Source organism: Manis pentadactyla, chromosome 9 (genome assembly GCF_030020395.1).
Source record: "Manis pentadactyla isolate mManPen7 chromosome 9, mManPen7.hap1, whole genome shotgun sequence".
NCBI classification, from domain to species: domain Eukaryota; kingdom Metazoa; phylum Chordata; class Mammalia; order Pholidota; family Manidae; genus Manis; species Manis pentadactyla.
In genome coordinates, this window is record NC_080027.1 from 20,215,790 (window position 1) to 20,240,890 (window position 25,101).

At 36.3% G+C, this 25,101-nt stretch overlaps 1 protein-coding gene and 1 pseudogene across 1 annotated transcript; both read right to left on the reverse strand.

Annotated features, from left to right (window-relative positions):
* Nucleotides 1-12,437: 12,437 nt before the first annotated feature.
* On the reverse strand, nucleotides 12,438-13,379 carry LOC118907996 (olfactory receptor 8K3-like). Its single transcript, XM_036877068.2, has one exon. It carries the CDS (start codon nucleotides 13,377-13,379, stop codon nucleotides 12,438-12,440), a length of 942 nt encoding a protein of 313 aa, XP_036732963.2.
* Nucleotides 13,380-21,108: 7,729 nt separating this feature from the next.
* LOC118907994 (olfactory receptor 8K3-like) lies at nucleotides 21,109-22,047 on the reverse strand (annotated as a pseudogene).
* Nucleotides 22,048-25,101: the final 3,054 nt, after the last annotated feature.

Below are 25,101 nucleotides of genomic sequence, written 5' to 3' on the forward strand. Positions count from 1 at the left end.
ACTGATCTCATATAAAACATTGTTTATAAGATTGTAAGTTTCTGATATCTACTCTGAACCCAAGTATTTGCCTTCTTATTTCTGAAATGTTGGGCTGCTGTTAGGAAATTCTACTTAAAGGGATGGAATAAGAAGCAATACCAATCCTGGTTTGATGAAAAGCTAACGAAATAACACTTCATTGGTAAGTGCTGACTTCTTGACATAAAGGATAGAAGCTTCTTCTCACCAGCTTTAAATGTCTATATAAAGCATCAAATTAGATGTGCTTTCTGTCAGATTCCACTGGAAACATGTTGTACATTATTCCATCACCATGAAACTGAGAACTTAAACCTCTCATAACCTTCAAAAATAGCCTTTCACTTCTTAATGTAGGTAAGTTCCTCTTTTTGCACATCAATATTCAGAAATAATTTATATTTATACATTGATTTAAATAATGAATTATTAAGATATTTTTGAGCAAAGGAATACGATGAGTCTACTGTCACTAAATGACTGAGGATTTGCAAGGACATCAAACTAGAAACTGAGTGACTACTATTTCATAATTCTGCTGTGATTTTTGTTTTGTACTCCTGACTGTTTAGTCAGGCTCTGTCGCCTCTCAGTTTTGACTTCCATCATTCATATGATGACATATTCATGGGACATGAATTCACGTAAGCAATATGGCACTGACATTTCAAACAGTATTAGATTTTCAGAAAATATTGGGCAAATAATCTCAAGAAAAAGGAGAACAGGCCTACTCTGTCATGAATTATAAACTATAGAATGAACACAGAGGTGAATCATAAATCCTTATATTTGCTGTGCTTTGGCATAGAATAAAAAGTGTTATCTTGCAAATGCCACCAAAACTGTTTGGACACTGGTATAACACAGCACCACATGAGGTATTCTGCTTACCTGTGATGAAACCTCTGTCTTGGTTTCCCCACGTGCTTCGTAACGTGGCAGAGGAAGAACAATTTATGGGTTCTTTTCCCCCTCTGACGCTCTCCCTAAAGAGATGCTAAGCAATTTCCTGATTATCCCTGAAGCATTTATTAATTTCATAGTATTCAGGGGAGGCTTCTTTCTTCCTTACAGTGAACAGGATATAACGAATTCCATGGATCTATTCTTTGTTGATAGCTATTTGTTTGTTTATACCTCCAGTTATCACTAACAGTGCTACAGCCTAGAGTTCACTGAAAAGCCTTGACTTGAATGGTAAAGTGTTGTCAACAAAATTATCCATGATGTACATTTCACGTCTGCCCCTGTGTATGTCGGTGTTGATGTACATACAGATCCACCTACAGGTATACCCACATGCAAGCACATACAGTAGACAGACCTTTTAGAAAAAGAAAATATAATACATTTAATTTTGTTAACTATTTCAGATTGGTTGCAGCAATATCCTCCTCAAGCTGCCAATGGATGAGGTTCTCAGATCTGCAAAAGTTACAGCACTTGTGTTGTATTCTTTCTTGTTAATGGGATAATATTTTAAAATGTGTGTTTCTATTGTTGACTTATCCCCCAGGTTTTGATTTGAATTCTTGGCATGTTCAGAAATTACGTAGAAAAACTTCATGTAAGAATCATTGATAATAATAAACTGTGTGTAAAATCTGGTAAGTCTTGAAATGTGTGTATCTGAAAAATCATCAAAATACTCAAGATAATGAACATATCCATCACCACCATGTTTCATAGTGCCTGTCTACTTAATATTTCCATTCTACCACTTCATAACCTATGATGTCCCAGGCAGTCTTAGGTTTGATGTTTTTAACTTTTATTTTGAAAAAACTATAGAATTGCAAAAAGTTGCAAAAACAGAGTCCAGAGAGTTCCTCTGTCCCATTTAGATTCCCCTAGTGGTAACAACTCACTTATATTTGATAAATGAAAATGTTTATTTTTAGATTTAGTGCTATTAAACATCATTTAATGTTTGTTATTTTGTGACCCTTTTTAAGAAAACTTGGCTAATCCCAAGTAATGATTATTTCACTTTTCTTCTAGAAAAGTTGTGGTTTTAACTTTCACATTTTATTCATAATACATCTCAATTAATTGATTACATGATGTAGCTCAATGCCTAAGGTACGTGTTTTACATAGGAGACCTCAATTAACTAGGTTTACTTGGGACAAGCTCTCCTTTTCTCACTACATTGCAAGAGAGTTTTGTTTTAAACCAAAGCTACATGTGTGAGTCTATTTTTGGACTTAATATTTATTTTTCAGGTATCTCTCCTTAAATGCATGATGACATAGTTTTTTAAATAATCTACTTTATTAAAGGAATTGATATATATATTTCTGGAAGTCCTTTATCTTTCTTCTAAGATATACCCCTGTTATTGTAGATCCTTTGCAAGTCTACATCATAAATTTTGATAACTATTTGAGTTTTTAAAAAAGACAATTGGAATTTTGATTGCTATTGCAAAAAATCTATCGGAAAATTTGGGGAGAACTGACCTCATCACAATATTTATATCTTCCAATCAATGGACATGATATATTGCTACATGCATACGTTTTTACTAACTCAATAATTTTTTTGTAGTTTCTAGCAATAAAGTCATGCAAATCATTTATTAGAATTTTCCCTGTGTATTTTACATTTTCTACTGTAATTGAGAGTTAGTTTCATTTTTACCTGTTTTTGCTAATTATAGCAAAATAATTTTGTTATATGCTGACTGTTTATCTATTAACCTTGAAAAATTTACTTATGCTTTGTAATGTTTGAGCTTGAAGGTTCTTTTATTTTATTTATTTATTTTTTTTATTATTTATTTATTTTTTAATTTTTTTTTTTTTTATTGAAGGGTAGTTGACAACAGTATTGCATTACATTAGTTTCAGGTGTACAACACAGTGATTCAACATTTATATACATGATAATTCTAGGTACCAGGTATCACCATACCAGGTTGTTACAATATTTTGACTATATTCCTTAGGCTATACATTACATCCCGGTTACTTATTTATTTTACAATTGGAAGTGTGTTTATATATATATATATATATGTATATATATATTTTGTGAGGGCATCTCTCATATTTATTGTTCAAATAGTTGTTAACCACAATAAATTTCTGTATAGGGGGGTCAATACTCAATGCACAATCATTAATCCACCCCAAGCCTAATTTTCATCAGTCTCCAATCTTCTGAGGCATAAAGAAAAAATTCTTACATGGAGCACAAATTCTTACATAGTGAATAAGTTACATGGTGAACAGTGCAAGGGCAGTCATCACAGAAGCTTTCGGTTTTGTTCATGCATTATGAACTATACACAGTCAGTTCAAATATGAATATTCATTTGATTTTTAAACTTGATTTATATGTGGATACCACATTTCTCTATTATTATTATTTTTAATAAAATGCTGAAGTAGGTAGATATGAGATAAAGGTAGAAAACAGAGTTTAGTGTTGTAAGAGAGCAAATGTAGATGATCAGGTGTGTGCCTGTAGACTATGTGTTAATCCGAGCTAGATGAGGGCAATAAACATCCATGTATGCAGAAGATTTCTCTCAGAACATGAGGGGGGAGGTTCTAAGCCTCACCTCTGCTGCTCCCCATTTTCTCACCACATGGCCCCCTGCGACTGTGCCTGTCTTAGGTTGTTCCTCCCTTGAGGAATCTTATCCGTCTCTGGCTAACAGTCATCTTCCGGGGCCATACAGGGAAATGTTAAGTTGGTAAGTGAGAGAGAAGCCTTATTGTTTGAAAAGGTTAGCTTTTTACTTCTTTGCATATTTATGCCCTGTGGCTTCTATGCCCAGCATTTGTCTTGAGGTGTCTTTACCACTTGGAAGAATTATGATACTCGGTAAATTCGACATGTGGCACGAGTTCTATTTAAAGGTTGTGATTAGGTAGGAAGAAGAAAAGCTATAGAAGTAGCAGGCAGAAGAAAACCTGGGAAGATTGATTATTTCTTTGACATATCTTCTTGTAGAGTAACTTCAGCATGGATAGGTTTTAAACTACTAATTAAATTGTGCACACACATTAACATAATAGGAATATAGTTACCTAACCAAAGCATACCTGTAATTACCAGCCATCTCCAGTGAAACCAAGAAAACCAGTTAGGCACCTTAGGCATTTGTGAAAACTTATCTATGATATGGTGGATATTGTCCGACTGAACTTAAACAGTCTGAGAGAATTCAGATAAACTAGAACAACCCATTCCTGGGGACTGTTCATATTCCATATGTTCTTTTAACGATAAATAGTCTGTGGTTGTAAGATTTTGGAGTACTACAATTTGCACTTCTCCTAATTCTTGGTTGAGTTCCAACAGTATAGATCCAGTCCAATTTTTGTTTTACTGTATGCACAGGCCAGCTTAGATATCTCCTTCATCATTCCCATGGCAAGTCCAGGAACTGGTGGGATGAGTGCATCTACACCTGTGACAGTGCGTGGATTTTTGTTGGAGTTTTTTTTTTTTTTTGCTGAACATCTTCTGTCATGAGTCTTCCCGAGAGTGCTGATGTTGGAAGTTCTTTTTCATATCGTATCTTAGTTCATTTTCGGGGTAGCCAAATTAGGCTTTGATCCTCTGTATAAACACAAACAGACCCTTTGCCTACACTTTTATATGCCCTTTATATCATAGTGTAGAACTCATTAGAGGTCACCACATAGGAACTGCTTTTTTTTTTTTTTTTAATCATTAATCTACACTTACATGACCAATACTTTGTTTACTAGGCTCTCCCCTATACCAGGTCCCCCCTATATACTCCTTTACAGTCACTGTCCATCAGCGTAGCAAACTGTTGTAGAATCACTACTTGTCTTCTCTGTGTTATACAGCCCTCCCCTTTCTCCCACCCCGCTATGGATGCTAATCTTAATACCCCTCTTTTTCTGCCCCCCCTTATCCCTCCCTACCCACCCATCCTCCCCAGTCCCTTTCCCTTTGGTACCTGTTAGTCCATTCTTGAGTTCTGTGATGCTGTTGCTGTTTTGTTCCTTCAGTTTTTCCTTTGTTCTTATATTCCACAGATGAGTGAAATCATTTGGTATTTCTTATTTCTCTTTCTCTGCTTGGCTTGTATCACTGAGCATAATACCCTCCAGCTCCACCCATGTTGCTGCAAATGGTTGGATTTGCCCTTTTCTTATGGCTGAGTAGTATTCCATTGTGTATATGTACCACATCTTCTTTATCCATTCATCTATCGATGGACATTTAGGTTGCTGCCAATTCTTGGCTATTGTAAATAGTGCTGCGATAAACATAGGGGTACACTGGTCTTTCTCATACTTGATTGCTGCATTCTTAGGGTAAATTCCTAGGAGTGCAATTCCTGGGTCAAATGGTATGTCTGTTTTGAGCATTTTGATGTACCTCCATACTGCTTTCCACAATGGTTGAACAAGTTTACATTCCCACCAGCAGTGTAGGAGGGTTCCCCTTTCTCCACAGCCTCGCCATCATTTGTTGTTGTTTGTCTTTTGGATGGCAGCCATCCTTACTGGTGTGAGGTGATACCTCATTGTAGTTTTAATTTGCATTTCTCTGATAATTAGCGATGTGGAGCATCTTTTCATGTGTCTGTTGGCCATCTGTATTTCTTTTTTGGAGAACCGTCTGTTCAGTTCCTTTGCCCATTTTTTAATTGGGTTATTTGTTTTTTGTTTGTTGAGGCGTGTGAGCTCTTTATATATTCTGGATGTCAAACCTTTATCGGATGTGTCATTTTCAAAGATATTCTCCCATACTGTAGGGTTCCTTTTTGTTCTATTGATGGTTTCTTTTGCTGTACAGAAGCTTTTCAGCTTAATATAGTCCCACTTGTTCATTTTTGCTGTTGTTTTCCTTGCCCGGGGAGATATGTTCAAGAAGAGGTCACTCATGTTTATGTCTAAGAGGTTCGTGCCTATGTTTTCTTCCAAGAGTTTAATGGTTTCGTGACTTACATTCAGGTCTTTGATCCATTTTGAGTTTACTTTTGTATATGGGGTTAGACAATGTTCCAGTTTCATTCTCCTACATGTAGCTCTCCAGTTTTGCCAGCACCATCTGTTGAAGAGACTGTCATTTCGCCATTGTATGTCCATGGCTCCTTTATCAAATATTAATTGGCCATATATGTCTGGGTTAATGTCTGGATTGTCTAGTCTGTTCCATTGGTCTGTGGCTCTGTTCTTGTGCCAGTACCAAATTGTCTTGATAACTATGGCTTTATAATAAAGCTTGAAGTTCGGGAGTGAGATCCCCCCTACTTTATTCTTCTTTCTCAGGATTGCTTTGGCTATTCGGGGTCTTTGGTGGTTCCATATGAATTTTTGAATTATTTGTTCCCGTTCATTGAAGAATGTTGCTGGTAGTTTCATAGGGATTGCATCAAATCTGTATATTACCTTGGGCAGGATGGCCATTTTGACGATATTAATTCTTCCTAGCCATGAGCATGGGATGCGTTTCCATCTGTTAGTGTCCCCTTTAATTTCTTTTAAGAGTGACTTGTAGTTTTCAGAATATAAGTCTTTCACTTCTTTGGTTAGGTTTATTCCTAGGTATTTTATTTTTTTTGATGCAATTGTGAATGGAGTTGTTTTCCTGATTTCTCTTTCTGTTGGTTCATTGTTGGTATATAGGAAAGCCACAGATTTCTGTGTGTTGATTTTGTATCCTGCAACTTTGCTGTATTCCGATATCAGTTCTAGTATTTCTGGGGTGGAGTCTTTAGGGTTTTTTATGTACAGTATCATGTCATCTGCAAATAGTGACAGTTTGACTTCTTCTTTGCCAATCTGGATTCCTTGTATTTTTTTGTTTTGTCTGATTGCCGTGGCTAGGACCTCCAGTACTATGTTAAATAACAGTGGGGAGAGTGGGCATCCCTGTCTAGTTCCCGATCTCAGCGGAAATGCTTTCAGCTTCTCGCTATTCAATATAATGTTGGCTGTGGGTTTTTCATAGATGGCCTTTATTATGTTGAGGTACTTGCCCTCTATTCCCATTTTTCTGAGAGTTTTTATCATGAATGGATGTTGAACTTTGTCAAATGCTTTTTCAGCATCTATGGAGATGATCATGTGGTTTTTGTCTTTCTTTTTGTTGATGTGGTGGATGATATTGATGGACTTTTGAATGTTGTGCCATCCTTGCATCCCTGGGATGAATCCCACTTGGTCATGGTGTATGATGGTTTTGATGTATTTTTGAATTCGGTTTGCTAAAATTTAGTTGAGTATTTTTGCGTCTACGTTCATCAGGGATATTGGTCTGTAGTTTTCTTTTTTGGTGGTGTCTTTGCCTGGTTTTGGTATTAGGGTGATGTTAGCTTCATAGAATGAGTTTGGGAGTATCCCCTCCTCTTCTATTTCTTGGAAAACTTTAAGGAGAATGGGTATTATGTCTTCCCTGTATGTCTGATAAAATTCCGAGGTAAATCCATCTGGCCCGGGGGTTTTGTTCTTTGGTAGTTTTTAAATTATCGCTTCAATTTCGTTGCTGGTAATTGGTCTGTTTAGATTTTCTGTTTCTTTTTGGGTCAGTCTTGGAAGGTTGTATTTTTCTAGGAAGTTGTCCATTTCTCCTAGGTTTCCCAGCTTGTTAGCATATTGGTTTTCATAGTAGTTTCTTTGTATTTCTGCGGGGTCCGTCGTGATTTTTCCTTTCTCATTTCTGATACTGTTGATTTGTGTTGACTCTCTTTTCCTCTTAATAAGTCTGGCTAGAGGCTTATCTATTTTGTTTATTTTCTCGAAGAACTAGCTCTTGGTTTCATTGATTTTTGCTATTGTTTTATTCTTCTCAATTTTATTTATTTCTTCTCTGATCTTTATTATGTCCCTCCTTCTGCTGACCTTAGGCCTCATTTGTTCTTCTTTTTCCAATTTCGATAGTTGTGACATTAGACCGTTCATTTGGGATTGCTCTTCCTTTTTTAAATATGCTTGGAGTGCTATATACTTTCCTCTTAAGACTGCTTTTGCTGCGTCCCACAGAAGTTGGGGCTTAGTGTTGTTGTTGTCATTTGTTTCCATATATTGCTGGATCTCCATTTTGATTTGGTCATTGATCCATTGATTATTTAGGAGCGTGTTGTTTAGCCTCCATGTGTTTGTGAGCCTTTTTGCTTTCTTTGAACAGTTTATTTCTAGTTTAATGCCTTTGTGGTCTGAAAAGTTGGTTGGTAGGATTTCAATCTTTTGGAATTTACTGAGGCTCTTTTTGTGTCCTAGTATGTGGTCTATTCTGGAGAATGTTCCATGTGCACTTGAGAAGAACGTGTATCCTGTTGCTTTTGGATGTAGAGTTTTGTAGATGTCTATTAGGTCCATCTGTTCTAGTGTGTTGTTCAGTGCCTCTGTGTCCTTACTTATTTTCTGTCTGGTGGATCTGTCCTTTGGAGTGAGTGGTGTGTTGAAGTCTCCTAGAATGAATGCATTGCATTCTATTTCCTCCTTTATTTCTGTTAATATTTGTTTCAGGTATGTTGGTGCTCCTGTATTGGGTGCATATATATTTATAATGGTTATATCCTCTTGATGGACTGAGCCCTTTATCATTATGTAATGTCCTTCTGTCTTTTGTTACTTTCTTTATTTTGAAGTCTGTTTTGTCTGATACCAGAATTGCAACACCTGCTTTCTTCTCTCTGTTGTTTGCTTGAAATATCTTTTTCCATCCCTTGACTTTAAGTCTGTGCACGTCTTTGGGTTTGAGGTGAGTCTCTTGTAAGCAGCATATGGATGGATCTTGCTTTTGTATCCATTCTATTACTCTGTGTCTTTTGATTGGTGCATTCAGTCCATTTACATTTAGGGTGATTATTGAAAGGTATGAATTTATTGCCATTGCAGGCTTTAAGTTTGTGGTTACCAAAGGTTTAGGGTTAGCTTCTTTACTATCTTACTGTCTAACTTAACTCGCTTGTTGAGCTATTATAAACACAGTCTGATGATTCTTTATTTCTCTCCCTTCTTATTCCTCCTCCTCCCTTCTTCATATGTTGGGTGTTTTGTTGTGTTCTCTTTTTAGGAGTGCTCCCATCTAGAGCAGTCCCTGTAGGATGCCCTGTAGAGGTGGGTTGTGGGAGGCAAATACCCTCAACTTTTGCTTGTCTGGGAATTGTTTAATCCCTCCTTCATATTTAAATGATATTCGTGCTGGATCCAGTAGTCTTGGTTCGAGGCCCTTCTGTTTCATTGCATTAAGTATATCAGGCCATTCTCTTCTGGCCTGTAGGGTTTCTGTTGAGAAGTCTGATGATAGCCTGATGGGTTTTCCTTTGTAGGTAACCTTTTTTTTCTCTCTGGCTGCCTGTATTACTTTGTCCTTGTCTTTGATCTTTGCCATTTTAATTATTATGTGTCTTGGTGTTGCCCTCCTTGGATCCCTTGTCATGGGAGTTCTGTGTACCTCTGTGGTCTGAGAGGCTATTTCTTCCCCTAGTTTGGGGAAATTTTCAGCAATTATTTCTTCAAAGACATTTTCTATCCCCTCTTCTCTCTCTACTTCTTCTGGAATACCTATGATTCTTATATTGTTCCTTTTCGTTTGATCACTCAGCTCTCTTAAAATTCTTTCATTCCTGGAGATCCTTTTATCTCTCTCTGCATCAGCTTCTCTGCGTTCCTGTTCTCTGTTTTCTAGTCCATTAATGGTCTCTTGCATCTCGTCCATTCTGTTTTGAAGTCCTTCCAGAGCTTGTTTTATTTCTGAATTCTCCTTCCTTAGTTCTTGCATATTTCTCTGCAAGTCCATCAGCATGGTTATGACTTTTGTTTTGAATTCTTTTTCAGGAAGACTGGCTAAATCTATCTCCCCAGATTCCTTCTCAGGGGAAGATGTAGCAGATGCCGAAGCTGTCTGGGTTAGTCTTGTCTGGATCATATTTTTTTGCCTTTTCATATTGACAGGTGCTACTGACTGTCAGCTGGGAGGGCCAAAATTTTCACTTGCTAGTGGCCTTTCTTTACTGGGACAACTGCGACCCCTAGTGGCTTCTGTTGGGTAATTGCGTGTAGACTGGGTCTTTGTGTCTTGCCTGGCCGGGAGGGAGAAATTTCCCTTTCTGTGGGCGGAATTTGTCTCAGGCTGCTTCTCTGCTTTCGCAGCGCCCGGTGGGGTAGTGGATGCGGGGGCTGCTTGACTGTTTGCCTCCATGAGGGGTCTCAGAGCTGTTGCCCGGGGTTTAGTGCACCCGGTTTTCCCTGTAATTTCCAGCTGCTGTATTGTGACCTGGGTTGTTTCCGTCAAGCTGTTAAGTCCCTGTCCCTTTAAGACTTTCAAAAAGCCCCCGCTTTTCTTTCTCTCAGGGGCATCAGCTTCGGCACCCGCTCAGAGGTCTTACTCCCTGTTCCCCCAGTATCCAGGGTCCCCTGGGCACGTACTGTGTCTGTGCTCTGGCCCGGATGGCTGGGGCTGGGTGCTCGGCAGTCCTGGGCTCCGTCTCCCTCCCGCTCTGCCTGCTCTTCTCCCGCCGGGAGCTGGGGGGAGGGGCGCTCGGGTCCCGCCGGGCCGGGGCTTGTATCTCACCCCTTTCACCAGTCGCTGGGTTCTCGCTGGTGTAGCTGCAGTCTGGCCACTGTCCTGCGTCTTCTGGTCTCTCTTTTAGGGATAGTTGTGTTTGTTTTATTTTCAAAAGTATATATGTTTTTGGGAGGAGATTCCCACTGTCCTACTCATGCCGCCATGTTGGCTCCGCCTCCCCTTGAAGGTTCTTTTAAAAAATCCTTGAAGTATAGTTGACAAAAATGCTGCTTTAGTTACAGGTGTACAATATTGTGATTTGACAAATATACATTATGATTTCTCACCAGTATAACTACAGTCACCATCTGTCACCATACTAAGTACTTGCAATATTTTTCACTAGATTCCCTATGCAGTACTGTTCATACCAGTGACTTATTTATTTTATAACAGTATGTTGGTACTTCTTTATCCCCTTCATCCATTTCACCCATTCCCCTCAACCACTGCCCCGCTGTCAATCACTGGTTTGTTCTCTGTATTTATAAGTCTACTTTTGTTTCTTTGTTTTGTTTGTTCATTTGTTTAGTTTTTTAGATTCCACATGTAAGTGAGATCACATGGTATTAATCTTTCTGCATGATTTATCACATGTAGCATATCCTTTATGACCATCCATTTTTGTCAGAAATGACAAGATGTCATCTTTTTATGGCTGTGTAATATTCCACTCTGTAGACCAAACCATCATTTCCATTTACCTACTGATGGACACTCAGGCTATTTCCATATGTTAGCTATTGTAAATAATGCTCCAATAAACAGAGGAGTGCATATATCATTTTGAATTCGTGTTTTTGTTTTCATTGAGAAAATACCCAGATGTAGAATTATTTGGTCATGTAGTATGTTTGTTTTTAATTTCCTGAAGAAACTCCATACTGTTTTCCAAGTGGCTCCCCCAATTTACTTATCCACCTTGCCAACATTTGCTTTTTTCTTGTGTTTTGATAATAGCCATTCTGACTAGTGTGAGGTGGAGTATCTCACTGTGGTTTTCATTTGCATTTCTCTGATGACTAGTGATGTTGAGCATCTTTCCATGCGCCTGTTGGTCATCTGTATGTTTCTGAAACAACTTACTGGTCCTTTCCCCTCTTAGTTTTTAATTGAATTGTCTGTTTTTGTTTTTGATTCTGGTGTTGAGTTGTCTGAGTTCTTCATCTATTTGGATATTATTCCCTTATTATTTATATCAAAAAGTTTGGGTATCTAATGTACACAGTTATGCCACATAAAAATAATAACACTTGTATTTCAGCTGCCCCAAGCATATATACATGTTCACATATCATGATGGAATAGAAATCTGTGATGCTGCCCACCACAAGGAAGGTAGATTTAAAGTGTTCTTAAGACAGATATTTTGGTGTATTATTCACTGCTTTATAAATACTCAGCACAAGGACATTAATGTCCATCTCCTATATGTCAGAATGGCAGTATGATGGATTTTGAAGATGTGTAAGACACAAAAAAGTATTTTATTAAGAGACACAAGAAAAAATTATCTACTGGGATATCCTATAAAAAGGACTCCCTTATATTTTAAAGGTAATATTTTGCAGTGTGAGTACAGTGCTCTGGACATCAGTCTCTTTCCTTGAAACTTAACGACAAATCAAAGTTCATATCAGAAGGATGGTTATTACCTAAACATCTATAAGTTGAAAACAAACAAAAAAAAGATGTTTCTAGTCTTCTGTACTGTTTATTTCTTTTTTAATTTATTGAAATACAGTTGATATATATTATTGTTTAAAGATGTACAACAGTAATTATTGACAAGTATATACATTAGTAAATGCTCACCATGATAATTGTAGTTACCAAGCATTTTATACATTCATGCTTCCTAAAAGTTTATCATATATAAAAAACAGTAGTCTATAAAATAATTTCTATTTATTTGAGAATTTGCACAGATTTTTCCATATCTTATGCACGGCACCTTTTACTTCTTTGTTCCTCAAGCTGTAGATCATGGGGTTCAGCATGGGTATTACCAAGGTGTAAAATACAAAGGCCGTTTTATCAGTGTCAAAGGAATGACTGGATTTGGGTTGCACGTACATGAAGGACAGAGTCGCGTAAAATACCACTACCACCATCAGGTGGGACCCACAGGTGGAGAAGGCCTTGTGCCTGCCCTCTGCGGAGTTCATCCTGAGGACAGCCAAAAGGATCAGTGTGTAGGACACGAGGACTATCAGAAGGGATGAAACCAAGTTAAATGCTGAAAAGATCAGTATTATCAATTCAACTTCACGTGTGCTTGAGCACAGCAAAGTTAACAAGGGGAGATAGTCACAGTAGAAGTGATTAATGACATAGCCACAGAAGGATGAAATAAAAATCTTTATGGTGACTAGAAGAGAAACAAATGTGCTGTAGATGAAGGGGACTGCCACGAGCACCCAGCACACTCTTTGTGACATGATGACCGTGTAGAGCAGAGGGTTGCAGATGGCCACATAGCGGTCATAGGCCATCACCGACAAAATGAATAGTTCATTAATGATGAACATATTGAGGAAAGCTAGCTGTGTGGTGCACCAATTATAGGGGATTGTGTGTTGATTAGCTAGAAAATTTACCAACATTTTGGGTGCCACAGCTGTTGAATAACCGAGGTCAGTGAGAGCCAGATGTCTGAGGAAGAAGTACATGGGAGTCTGGAGCCTGGGGTCCACCTTGGTGAGGATGATCAGGCCCAAGTTGCCCAGCACTGAGATCGCGTAGATGATAAGGAAGAGCCCAAATAAGGGGACCTGCAGCTGAGGGCGGTCTGTGATCCCCAGGAGGATGAATTCACTCAGAACTGTTAGATTGTGGTTTTCCATCCAGATGTACTGGAAAATCTTTTCTGGATAGAGACATTGGCATAGTAAAAAGCTTCCTTTTAAGATCATCTGGAAGGGTTTTATTGTACAAAACTTATATAAATAAGGTAATTCTAAATTTCCATTTCAGTGTACTTTAGAGTAAACCTCCCTCCTTCAGTAAAATCTATACAACAATCAAACATACACTCACACTCACATATGTACCTTTAGAGAGAGGATTGGGGGAGAACGTGAAAGCGATAGGGTTGGGGACAGGATAGATCAGTGGTTTTCCAGTGGGAAGACTTGTCTCCCAGGAAACACTGATCTGTTGTGGGGCTTTTCGGTTGTCACTATTGCAGTGAGGGAACTTTAGGAATATCATTGTTAGCGCCCAGTGATGCTGCTAATTGTCCTACTATATTAGTGCAGCCCCCACAACAAGGAAGTATCCATTCTCAGATGTCAATAGGGCCAAGGTGGCAAACACTTATTAGGATAGACAGATGATACAGGTATAGGTATGGACACATACAGTAAAGAGATATAGGAAACAAATTTTTATGTGGCAGAACTTTCGTTAGTAGGTATAGATAATGTTAAACCATCTGTTTGTCTTTTATATAATGACAATTACACGATTAAATTTACCAAATTGCAATCACATAATAAAATATCGATTAATTTCATAATAAAATATTTAAAACAGAAATTCCAATAATCTGTGGAAACATTTAAAACCATTTAGTGTAAAACATAGTCCTTTATGACCATAGGTAATACAAATGGAAGCAACACATTTGGGTGATAAACAGATCATAATAGAGATTATTTGTCATTCACAGGGAAATATCCTAGGAAATATACATATGTAGATGGAGTCACTGCTATACCTACAATTCTGGAATAGACAAAGGAATACTATGAGCAAATGATGTATCATCTTACTCTCCTTTTCCATATCTGCAAAATCAACCCTTTCTTTTTTTGCAGGGCTGCTGGGAAAGATAAATGAGAATTAAATGTTTCAGTGTTTTGTGGTGCCTCCAAATATCCCTCACACTGTGGCTATTGTTTTTTTTTTTTTCATTTTGTTTTTTAAGTGGATAGAGTATGTTGTTTGAAATGAATTTTTACATATGTACCTACAAATGCTTTTTTGTTACTTAATTTGTTGGTCAGGGTTACAATTATGAAGAGATCAAGTGGTGTGTTATCCAAGTAACTGTCCCCAGACCCTGCCCCACCATATCCCAACTCCACAACTAAAATTGGACCATCAATGTGTTGTTCTTTTGGATAATTTATTTCTTCCTCACATAAAATATTTAATAAAAATTTGCCTTAAACCAAAATATTTCCTCCTGCCCAGGTGTATTTTCATTATAACTGACATATACTCTGTTGTTTGCAACACGCCAAGTATATATTGGAGGAGTCTAGAATAGTTTGAGGAAATTCAGCAAATTGGGTAGAAGTGGGGCCACCTGAATTGTTTTTTTTGTAATGATATTTCATAAAAATTCCCTTTGGATCCTCTACAATAAAGGAAAAATTCTAAAGTTTTTTATATATATAAAAAATATGTATAGTAATATTACACAACTGCAAGATGAAATGTACAGATGGTAGATAAATGAATAGATAGACAGATGATAGATAGATGGATGTAGAAGTATTTAGATTCTGAGATTTTAATTTAACTTTGTCTTTACATTAAGGCAAAAAAGAACCCCTCTATATTGTTACCTAGCATATAACACAGTCAAATGTAAGTATAATGTAATAAAAATGTATAGAAATATCCCTAATAAGTAGCTAATTTTTTATATGTATGTCAAAATAGAATGAGGATGGTCGGCTAAATTAAAAGAATTAATGGTTTAAAAATATAATATCAGTGCTTCCTTAGAAGGAAGGAAGAAACTGAACACAGGGAAAATAGCAGTGTCAGGAGTCTATGAATGAGAAATAACAAGAAAGCAAATAGAAAAATACATCATTTTAAGCATGTTTATAGTAAATCCACACTGATCTCACATGAAACATTGTTTATAAGATTGTGAGTTTCTGATACCTACTCTGAACCCAAGTATTTGCCTTCTTATTTCAGAAATGTTGGTCTGCTGTTAGGAAATTCTACTTAAAGGGATGGAATAAGAAGCAATACCAATCTTGGTTTGATGAAAAGCTAAGGAAATAACACTTCAGTGGTAAGTGCTGACTTCTTCATGTAAAGGGGGCTAGAAACTTCTTCTCACCAGCTTTAAATGTCTATATAAAGAATCAAATTAGATGCGCTTTCTGTCAGATTCCACTGGAAGCATGTACATTATACCATCACCATTAAACTGAGAACTTAAATCTCACCTAACCTTCAAAAATTGCCTTTCACTTGTCAATGTAGGTAAGTTCCTCTTTTTGCACATCAATATTCAGAAATAATTTACATTTATACATTGATTTAAATAATGAATTATTAAGATATTTTTGAGCAAAGGAATGCAATGAGTCTACTGTCACTAAATGACTGAGGATTTGCAAGGACATCAAACTAGAAACTGAGTGATCACTATTTCATAATTCTGCCGTGATTTTTGTTTTGTACTCCTGACTGTTTAGTCAGGCTGTGTCGCCTCTCAGTTTTGACTTCCATCATTCATATGATGACATATTTATGGGACATGAATTCACGTAAGCAATATGGCACTGACATTTCAAACAGTATTAGATTTTCAGAAAATATTGGGCAAATAATCTCAAGAAAAAGGAGAACAGATCTACTCTGTCATGAATTATAAACTATAGAATGAACACAGAGGTGAATCATAAATCCTTATATTTGCTGTGCTTTGGCATAGAATAAAAAGTGTTATCTTGCAAATGCCACCAAAACTGTTTGGACACTGGTATAACACAGCACCACATGAGGTATTCTGCTTACCTGTGATGAAACCTCTGTCTTGGTTCCCCCACGTGCTTCATAACGTGGCAGAGGAAGAACAATTTATGGGTTCTTTTCCCCCTCTGAGACTCTCCCTAAAGCGATGCCAAGCAATTTCTTGATTATCACTGACGCATTTATTAGTGTAATAGAATTCAGAGGAGGCTGTTTATTAATGGTCTAGAACAATTTGTATTCACCTGTGAGCTGGATGTTTTGTTTGTGTAGCATTACATTTGTATGTTTATTCTTGATTCACTTTGTTTTCTTCCCATTTTGGTAGTTAATTTTTGAATCCGCTTTGCTAGCCTATGATGTCCAGTTGTTTAGTCAAATCTCCGTCTAGATGTCATGAAGATATTTTTAGATGGTTTTCTTTTAAATCAATAGACTCCGAGTACAGACAATTATCCTCTGGAATGTGGTGGGCCTCTTCCAATCAGTTGAAGACCTTAGAGCAAAGACAGATTTCTCCCAAAGAAAAGGAATTTGCTCCAGACTGCATAATCGAAATTTACCTTAGTTTTCCACTTTTGTGTCCCAACAGCAGTACCCACTCTTGCAGTGCCAGCCTTCCCACAGATGTTGCCTTGCCAGTCCCAACAGCTGCATGAGTTTGTTCCTTAAAATAACCCTTTTTCTCTGTCTTATATATAGGCCACATGCACATATACGTAAAATAATATGAGACATTATATAATTACAAAATGTGTACATAAATATTTATATTAATACATATACAAATAAATGTATATAAATATAAATAACTATTACTGGAACTAAAATATATATGTAAATCTCTTATTGGTTCTCTTTCTTTAGATTATATTTATTAACATAATCATATAGCAATTTGATTAATATATGTGCAACAAGCTTGTCAGTATTCCTCCAGCTCTACCATGGTTTCCCTCAATTGGGTGACACAATGGAGTCTTCTATAAACACTGTCCCATTGCATTATTTAAACATACAAATGAACTAAATAATGTATTACGTATATAATGTGTTGTCTTCTTAAATTTTTTTGATTATTTTTCTCTTTGACCCTAAGGAAGGAATTATTTACTCCTGTTGCTCATCCTTAACTCACAGAATTTTTATCCGTTAGTTCTTCTCTGTCATTATATTTGCCTTTATTGCATTTATATTTTTCTTGTTATTCCATCATGTATAAGACCCACTCCAGTTATTCTTATCTGCATTGGCACACAGCTTCCTTTGCTTGTTTTATGCACTGCATGACCAATGTATTCTGCAGAAATGTAAAATCTTATGTACTTATGTTTGGTTATGTTATTCTGCTATAAATTGAGTGGTCATATTTTAAGTCATTTAATGATCTGTGAGGGGTTCTTGTGATTTTTTTTTGCTTCTTTCTTCCTTACAGTGAACAGTGTATAACGAATTCCATGGATCTATTCTTTGTTGATAGCTATTTGTTTGTTTATACCTCCAGTTATCACTAACAGTGCTACAACCTAGAGTTCACTGAAAAGCCTTGACTTGAATGATCAAGTATTGTCAACAAAATTACCCATGATGTACATTTCACGTCTGCCCCTGTGTACGTGTGTGTTGATGTACATATAGATCCACCTACATGTATACCACACACAAGCACATACAGTAGACAGACCTTTTAGTAAAAGAAAATATAATACATTTAATTTTGTTAACTATTTCAGATAAGTTGCAGCAATATCCTCCTCCAGCCGCCAATGGATGAGGTTCCCAGATCGGCAAAAAGTTACAGCACTTGTGTTGTATTCTTTCTTGTTAATGGGATAATATTGTAAAATGTGTGATTCTATTGTTGACTTATCCCCCAGGTTTTGGTTTGAATTCTTGGCATGTTCAGTAATTACGTAGAAAAACATCATGTAGGAATCATTGATAATAAGAAACTGTGTGTAAAATCTGGTAAGTTTTGAAATGTATGTATCTGAAAAATCATCAAAATACTCACGATAATGAACTTATCCATCACCACCATGTTTCATAGTGCCTGTCTACTTAATATTTCCATTCTACCACTTCCTAACCTATGATGACCCAGGCAGTCTTAGGTTTGATGTTTTTAACTTTTATTTTTAAAAAACTACAGAATTACAAAAAGTTGCAAAACAGAGTCCAGAGAGTTCCTGTGTCCCATTTAGATTCCCCTAGTGGTAACAGCACACTTATATTTGATAAATGCAAATGTTTATTTTTGGATTTAGTGTTATTAAACATCATTTAATGTTTGTTATTTTGTGACCCTTTTTAAGAAAACTTGGCTAATCCCAAGTAATGATTATTTCACTTTTCTTCTAGAAAAGTTGTGGTTTTAACTTTCACATTTATATTCATAATACATCTCAATTAATTGATTACATGATGTTGCTCAATGACTAAGGTACGTGTTTTGCATAGGAGACCTGAATTAACTAGGTCAACTTGGGACAAGCTCTCCTTTTCTCACTGCATTGCAGGAGAGTTTTGTTTTAAATCAAAGCTACATGTGTGAGTCTATTTTTGGACTTTATATTTATTTTTCAGGTATCTCTCCTTAAGTGCATGATGACATAATTTTTTAAATAATCTACTTTATTAAAGGAATTGATATATATATTTCTGGAAGTCCTTTATCTTTCTTCTAAGATATACCCCTGTTATTATAGATCTTTTGCAAGTCTACATCATAAATTTTGATAACTATTTGAGTTTTAAAAAAAGACAATTGGAATTTTGATTGCTATTGCAAAAAATCTATAGGAAAATTTGGGGAAAACTGACCTCATCACAATATTTATATCTTCCAATCAATGGACATGATATATTGCTATGTGCATACGTTTTTAATAACTCAATAATTTTTTGGTAGTTTCTAGCAATAAAATCATGCAAATCATTTATTAGTTTTTTACCTGTGTATTATACTTTTTCTACTGTAATTCAGAGTTAAAGTTTCATTTTACCTGTTTTTGCTAATTATAGCAAAATAATTTGTTTTTTATATGCTGACCTTCTATCTACTAACCTTGAAAATTTTACCTATGATTTGTAATGTTTGAGTTGAAGTTTCTTTTAAAAATATCATTGAAGTATAGTTGACAAAAATGCTGCTTTAGTTACAGGTGTACAATATTGTGATTTGACAAATATACATCATGAAATTTTCAACAGTATAATTACAGTCACCATACTAAGTACTTGCAATATTATTGACTAGATTCCCTATTCAGTACTGTTCAAACCTGTGACTTATTTATTTTATAACTGGATGTTGGTACTTCTTTATCTCCTTCATCCATTTCACCCATTCCCCTCAACCACTGCCCCGCTGTCAACCACCAGTCTGTTCTCTCTAATTATAAGTCTACTTTTGTTTTTTGTATTTTGTTTGTTCATTTGTTTAACTTTTTTAGATTTCACATGTAAGTGAGCACACGGTATAAATCTTCCTGCATGATTTATCACATGTAGCATATCCTTTATAACCATCCATTTATACCACAAATGACAAGATGTCATCTTTTTATGGCTGAGTAATATTCCACTCTGTAGACCAAACCATCATTTCCATTTACCTACTGATGGACACTCAGGCTATTTCCATATCTTAGCTATTGTAAATAATGCTTCAATAAACAGAGGAGTGCATATGTCATTTTGCATATGTCATTTTGAATTTGTGTTTTTGTTTTCATTGAGAATACCCAGAGGTAGAATTATTTGGTCATATAGTATTTCTATTTTTAATTTCCTGTAGAACCTCCATACTGTTTTCCAAGTGGCTCCCCCAATTTACTTATCCCTTTTTCTCCACATCCTTGCCAAAATTTGCCTTTTCTCTTGTGTTTTGTTAATAGCCATTCTGACTACTGTGTGAGTTGGTATATCTCACTGTGGTTTTCATTTGCATTTCTCTGATGACTAGTGATGTTGAGCATCTTTCCATATGCCTGTTGATCATCTGTATGTTTCTGAAAAATCTTACTCGTCCTTTCCCCCCTGAGTTTTTAACTGGATTGTCTGTTTTTGTTTTTGTTTCTGGTGTTGAGTTGTCTGAGTTCTTCATCTGTTTGAACATTATTCCCTTATTATTTATATAAAAAAGTTTGGGTATCTGATGTACACAGTTATGCCACATAAAAATAATAACACTTGTATTTCAGCTGCCCCAAGCATATATACATGTTCACATATCATAATGTAACGAAATCTGTGATGCTGCACACCACAAGGAAGGTAGTGTTAAAGTGTTCTTAAGACAGATATTTTGGTGTATTATTCACTGCTTTATAAATACTCAGCGCAAGGACATTAATGTCCATCTCCTATATGTCAGAATGGCAGTATGATGGATTTTAAAGATGCGTGAGACACAAAAAGTATTATATTAAAAGACACAAGAAAAAGTTATCTACTGGGATATCCTTTAAAAAGGACTCCCTTAAATTTTAAAGGTAATATTTCACAATGTGAGAACACTGCTCTGGACATCAGTCTCTTTCCTTGAAACTTAATGACAAATCAAAGTTCATATCAGAAAGATGGTCATTACCTGATCATCTGTAAGTTGAAAACAAACAAACAAAAAATGTTTCTAGTCTCCTGTACTGTTTATTTCTTTTATTAATTTATTGAAATACAGTTGATACATAGTATTGCTTTCACAAGTGCAACAGTAATTATTGACAATTATATACATTAGTAAATGCTCACCATGATAATCGTAGTTACCAAGCATTTTATACTTTCATGCTTCCTAAAAGCTTATCATATACAAAAAACAGTAGTCTATAACCTAATTTCTATTTATTTGGGGATTTCGCATAGATTTTTCCATATCTTATGCAGGGCACCTTTTACCTCTTTGTTCCTCAAGCTGTAGATCATGGGGTTCAGCATGGGTATTATCAAGGTGTAAAATACAGAGGCCATTTTATCAGTGTCAAAGGAATGACTGGATTTGGGCTGCACGTACATGAAGGACAGAGTCGCGTAAAATATCACAACCACCGTCAGGTGGGACCCACAGGTGGAGAAGGCCTTGTGCCTGCCCTCTGTGGAGTTCATCCTGAGGACAGCCAAAAGGATCAGTGTGTAGGACACGAGGACTATCAGAAGGGATGAAACCAAGTTAAATGCTGAAAAGATCAGTATTATCAATTCAACTTCACGTGTGCTTGAGCACAGCAAAGTTAACAAGGGGAGACTGTCACAGTAGAAGTGATTAATGACATAGCCACAGAAGGATGAAATAAAAATCTTTATGGTGACTAGAAGAGAAACAAATGTGCTGTAGATGAAGGGGACTGCCACGAGCACCCAGCACACTCTTTGTGACATGATGACCGTGTAGAGCAGAGGGTTGCAGATGGCCACTTAGTGGTCATAGGCCATCACTGACAGAATGAATATTTCATTAATGATGAACATATTGAGGAAAGCTAGCTGTGTGGTGCACCAATTATAGGGGATTGTGTGTTGATTAGCTAGAAAATTTACCAACATTTTGGGTGCCACAGCTGTTGAATAACCGAGGTCAGTGAGAGCCAGGTGTCTGAGGAAGAAGTACATGGGAGTCTGGAGCCTGGGGTCCACCTTGGTGAGGATGATCAGGCCCAAGATGCCCAGCACTGAGACCGTGTAGATGGTGAGGAAGAGCCCAAATAAGGGGCCCTGCAGCTCAGGGTGGTCTGTGATCCCCAGGAGGATGAATTCACTCAGAGCTGTTAGGTTGTGGTTTTCCATCCAGGTCTACTGAAAAATCTATTCTGGACAGAGACATTGGCATAGTAAAAAGCTTCCTTTTAGGATCATTTGGAGGGGTTTTAGTGTACAAAACTAATATAAATAAGGTAATTCTAAATTTCCTATTCAGTGTACTTTAGAGTAAACCCACCGCCTTCAGTAAAATCTATACAACGATTAAACACACACTCACACTCACATATGTACCTATAGAGAGAGGGTTGGGGGAGAACGTGAAAGCGATAGGGTTGGGGACAGGATAGATCAGTGGTTTTCCAGTGGGAAGATTTGTCTCCCAGGAAACACTGATCTGTTGTGGGGCTTTTCGGTTGTCACTATTGCAGTGAGGGAACTTTAGGAATATCATTGTTAGCGCCCAGTGATGCTGCTAATTGTCCTACTATATTAGTGCAGCCCCCACAACAAGTATCCAGCCTCAGATGTCAATAGGGCCAAGGTGGCAAACACTTATTAGGATAGACAGATGATACAGGTATAGGTATGGACACATACAGTAAAGAGATATAGGAAACAAATTTTTATGTGGCAGAACTTTCTTTAGTAGGTATAGATAATGTTAAACCATCTGTTTGTCTTTTATATAATGACAATTACACGATTAAATTTACCAAATTGTAATCACATAATAAAATATCGATTAATTTCATAATAAAATATTTAAAACAGAAATTCCAATAATCTGTGGAAACATTTAAAACCATTTAGTGTAAAACATAGTCCTTTATGACCATAGGTAATACAAATGGAAGCAACACATTTGGGTGATAAACGGATCATAGTAGATATTATTTGTCATTCACAGGGAAATATCCTAAGAAATATACATATGTAGATGGAGTCACTGCTATACCTACAATTCTGGAATAGACAAAGGAATACTATGAGCAAATGATGTATCATCTTACTCTCCTTTTCCATATCTGCAAAATCAACCCTTTCTTTTTTTGCAGGGCTGCTGGGAAAGATAAATGAGAATTAAATGTTTCAGTGTTTTGTGGTGCCTCCAAATATCCCTCACACTGTGGCTATTGTTTTTTTTTTTTTCATTTTGTTTTTTAAGTGGATAGAGTATGTTGTTTGAAATGAATTTTTACATATGTACCTACAAATGCTTTTTTGTTACTTAATTTGTTGGTCAGGGTTACAATTATGAAGAGATCAAGTGGTGTGTTATCCAAGTAACTGTCCCCAGACCCTGCCCCACCATATCCCAACTCCACAACTAAAATTGGACCATCAATGTGTTGTTCTTTTGGATAATTTATTTCTTCCTCACATAGCATATTTAATAAAAATTTGCCTAAAACTAAAATATTTCCTCCTGCCCAGGTGTATTTTCATTATAAATGACATATACTCTGTTGTCTGCAACATGCTATGTATATACTGGAGGAGTCTAGAATAGTTTGAGGAAATTTAGCAAATTGGGAGGAAGTGGGGCCACCTGAATTGGTTTTTTTTGTAATGAAATTTCATAAAATTTCCCTTTGGATCCCCTACTTTAAAGGAAAAAGTTCTAAAGTTACTATATTACAAAACTGCAAGATGAAATGTACAGATGGTAGATACACGAATAGACAGATGATAGATAGATAGATGGATGTAGAAGTATTTAGATTCTGAGATTTTAATTTAACTTTGTCTTTACATTAAGGCAAAAAAGAACCCCTCTGTATTGTTACCTAGCATATAACACAGTCAAATGTAAGTATAATGTAATAAAAATGTATAGAAATATCCCTAATAAGTAGCTAATTTTTTATATGTATGTCAAAATAGAATGAGGATGGTCGGCTAAATTAAAAGAATTAATGGTTTAAAAATATAATATCAGTGCTTCCTTAGAAGGAAGGAAGAAACTGAACACAGGGAAAATAGCAGTGTCAGGAGTCTATGAATGAGAAATAACAAGAAAGCAAATAGAAAAATCCATAATAACATTACATTTTAAGCACGCTGATTGTAAATCCACACTGATCTCATATAAAACATTGTTTATAAGATTGTGAGTTTCTGATACCTACTCTGAACCCAAGTATTTGCCTTCTTATTTCAGAAATGTTGGTCTGCTGTTAGGAAATTCTACTTAAAGGGATGGAATAAGAAGCAATACCAATCTTGGTTTGATGAAAAGCTAAGGAAATAACACTTCAGTAGTAAGTGCTGACTTCTTGACATAAAGGAGGATAGAAACTTCCTCTCACCATCTTCAAATGTCTATATAAAGCATCAAATTATATGTGCTTTCTTTCAGATTCCACTGGAAACATGTACATTATTTTATCACCATAAAACTGAAAACTTAAATCTCTCCTAACCTTCAAAAATTGCCTTTCACTTCTCAATATAGGTAAGTTCCTGTTTTTGCACATGAAGATTCAGAAATAATTTACATTTATACATTGATTTAAATAATGAATTATTAAGATATTTTTGAGCAAAGGAATGCAATGAGTCTACTGTCACTAAATGACTGAGGATTTGGAAGGACATCAAACTAGAAACTGAGTGACTACTATTTCATAATTCTGCTGTGATTTTTGTTTTTTACTCCTGACTGTTTAGTCAGGCTCTGTCGCCTCTCAGTTTTGACCTCCATTATTCATATGATGACATATCTATGGGGCATGAATTCACGTAAGCAATACAGCACTGACATTTCAAACAGAATTAGATTTTAAGAAAATATTGGACAAATAATCTCAAGAAAAAGGTGAACAGGCCTACTCTGTCATGAATTATAAACTATAGAATGAACACAGAGGTGAATCATAAATCCTTATATTTGCTGTGCTTTGGCATAGAATAAAAAGTGTTATCTTGCAAATGCCACCAAAACTGTTTGGACACTGGTATAACACAGCACCACATGAGGTATTCTGCTTACCTGTGATGAAACCTCTGTCTTGGTTTCCCCACGTGCTTCGTAACGTGGCAGAGGAAGAACAATTTATGGGTTCTTTTCCCCCTCTGAGGCTCTCCCTAAAGCGATGCCAAGCAATTTCCTGATTATCCCTGAAGCATTTATTAGTT

Bases quoted from the DNA above. Each gene is read 5' to 3' on its own strand.
- LOC118907996 (XM_036877068.2), bottom strand. From the start codon at position 13,379: ATGGAAAACCACAATCTAACAGTTCTGAGTGAATTCATCCTCCTGGGG.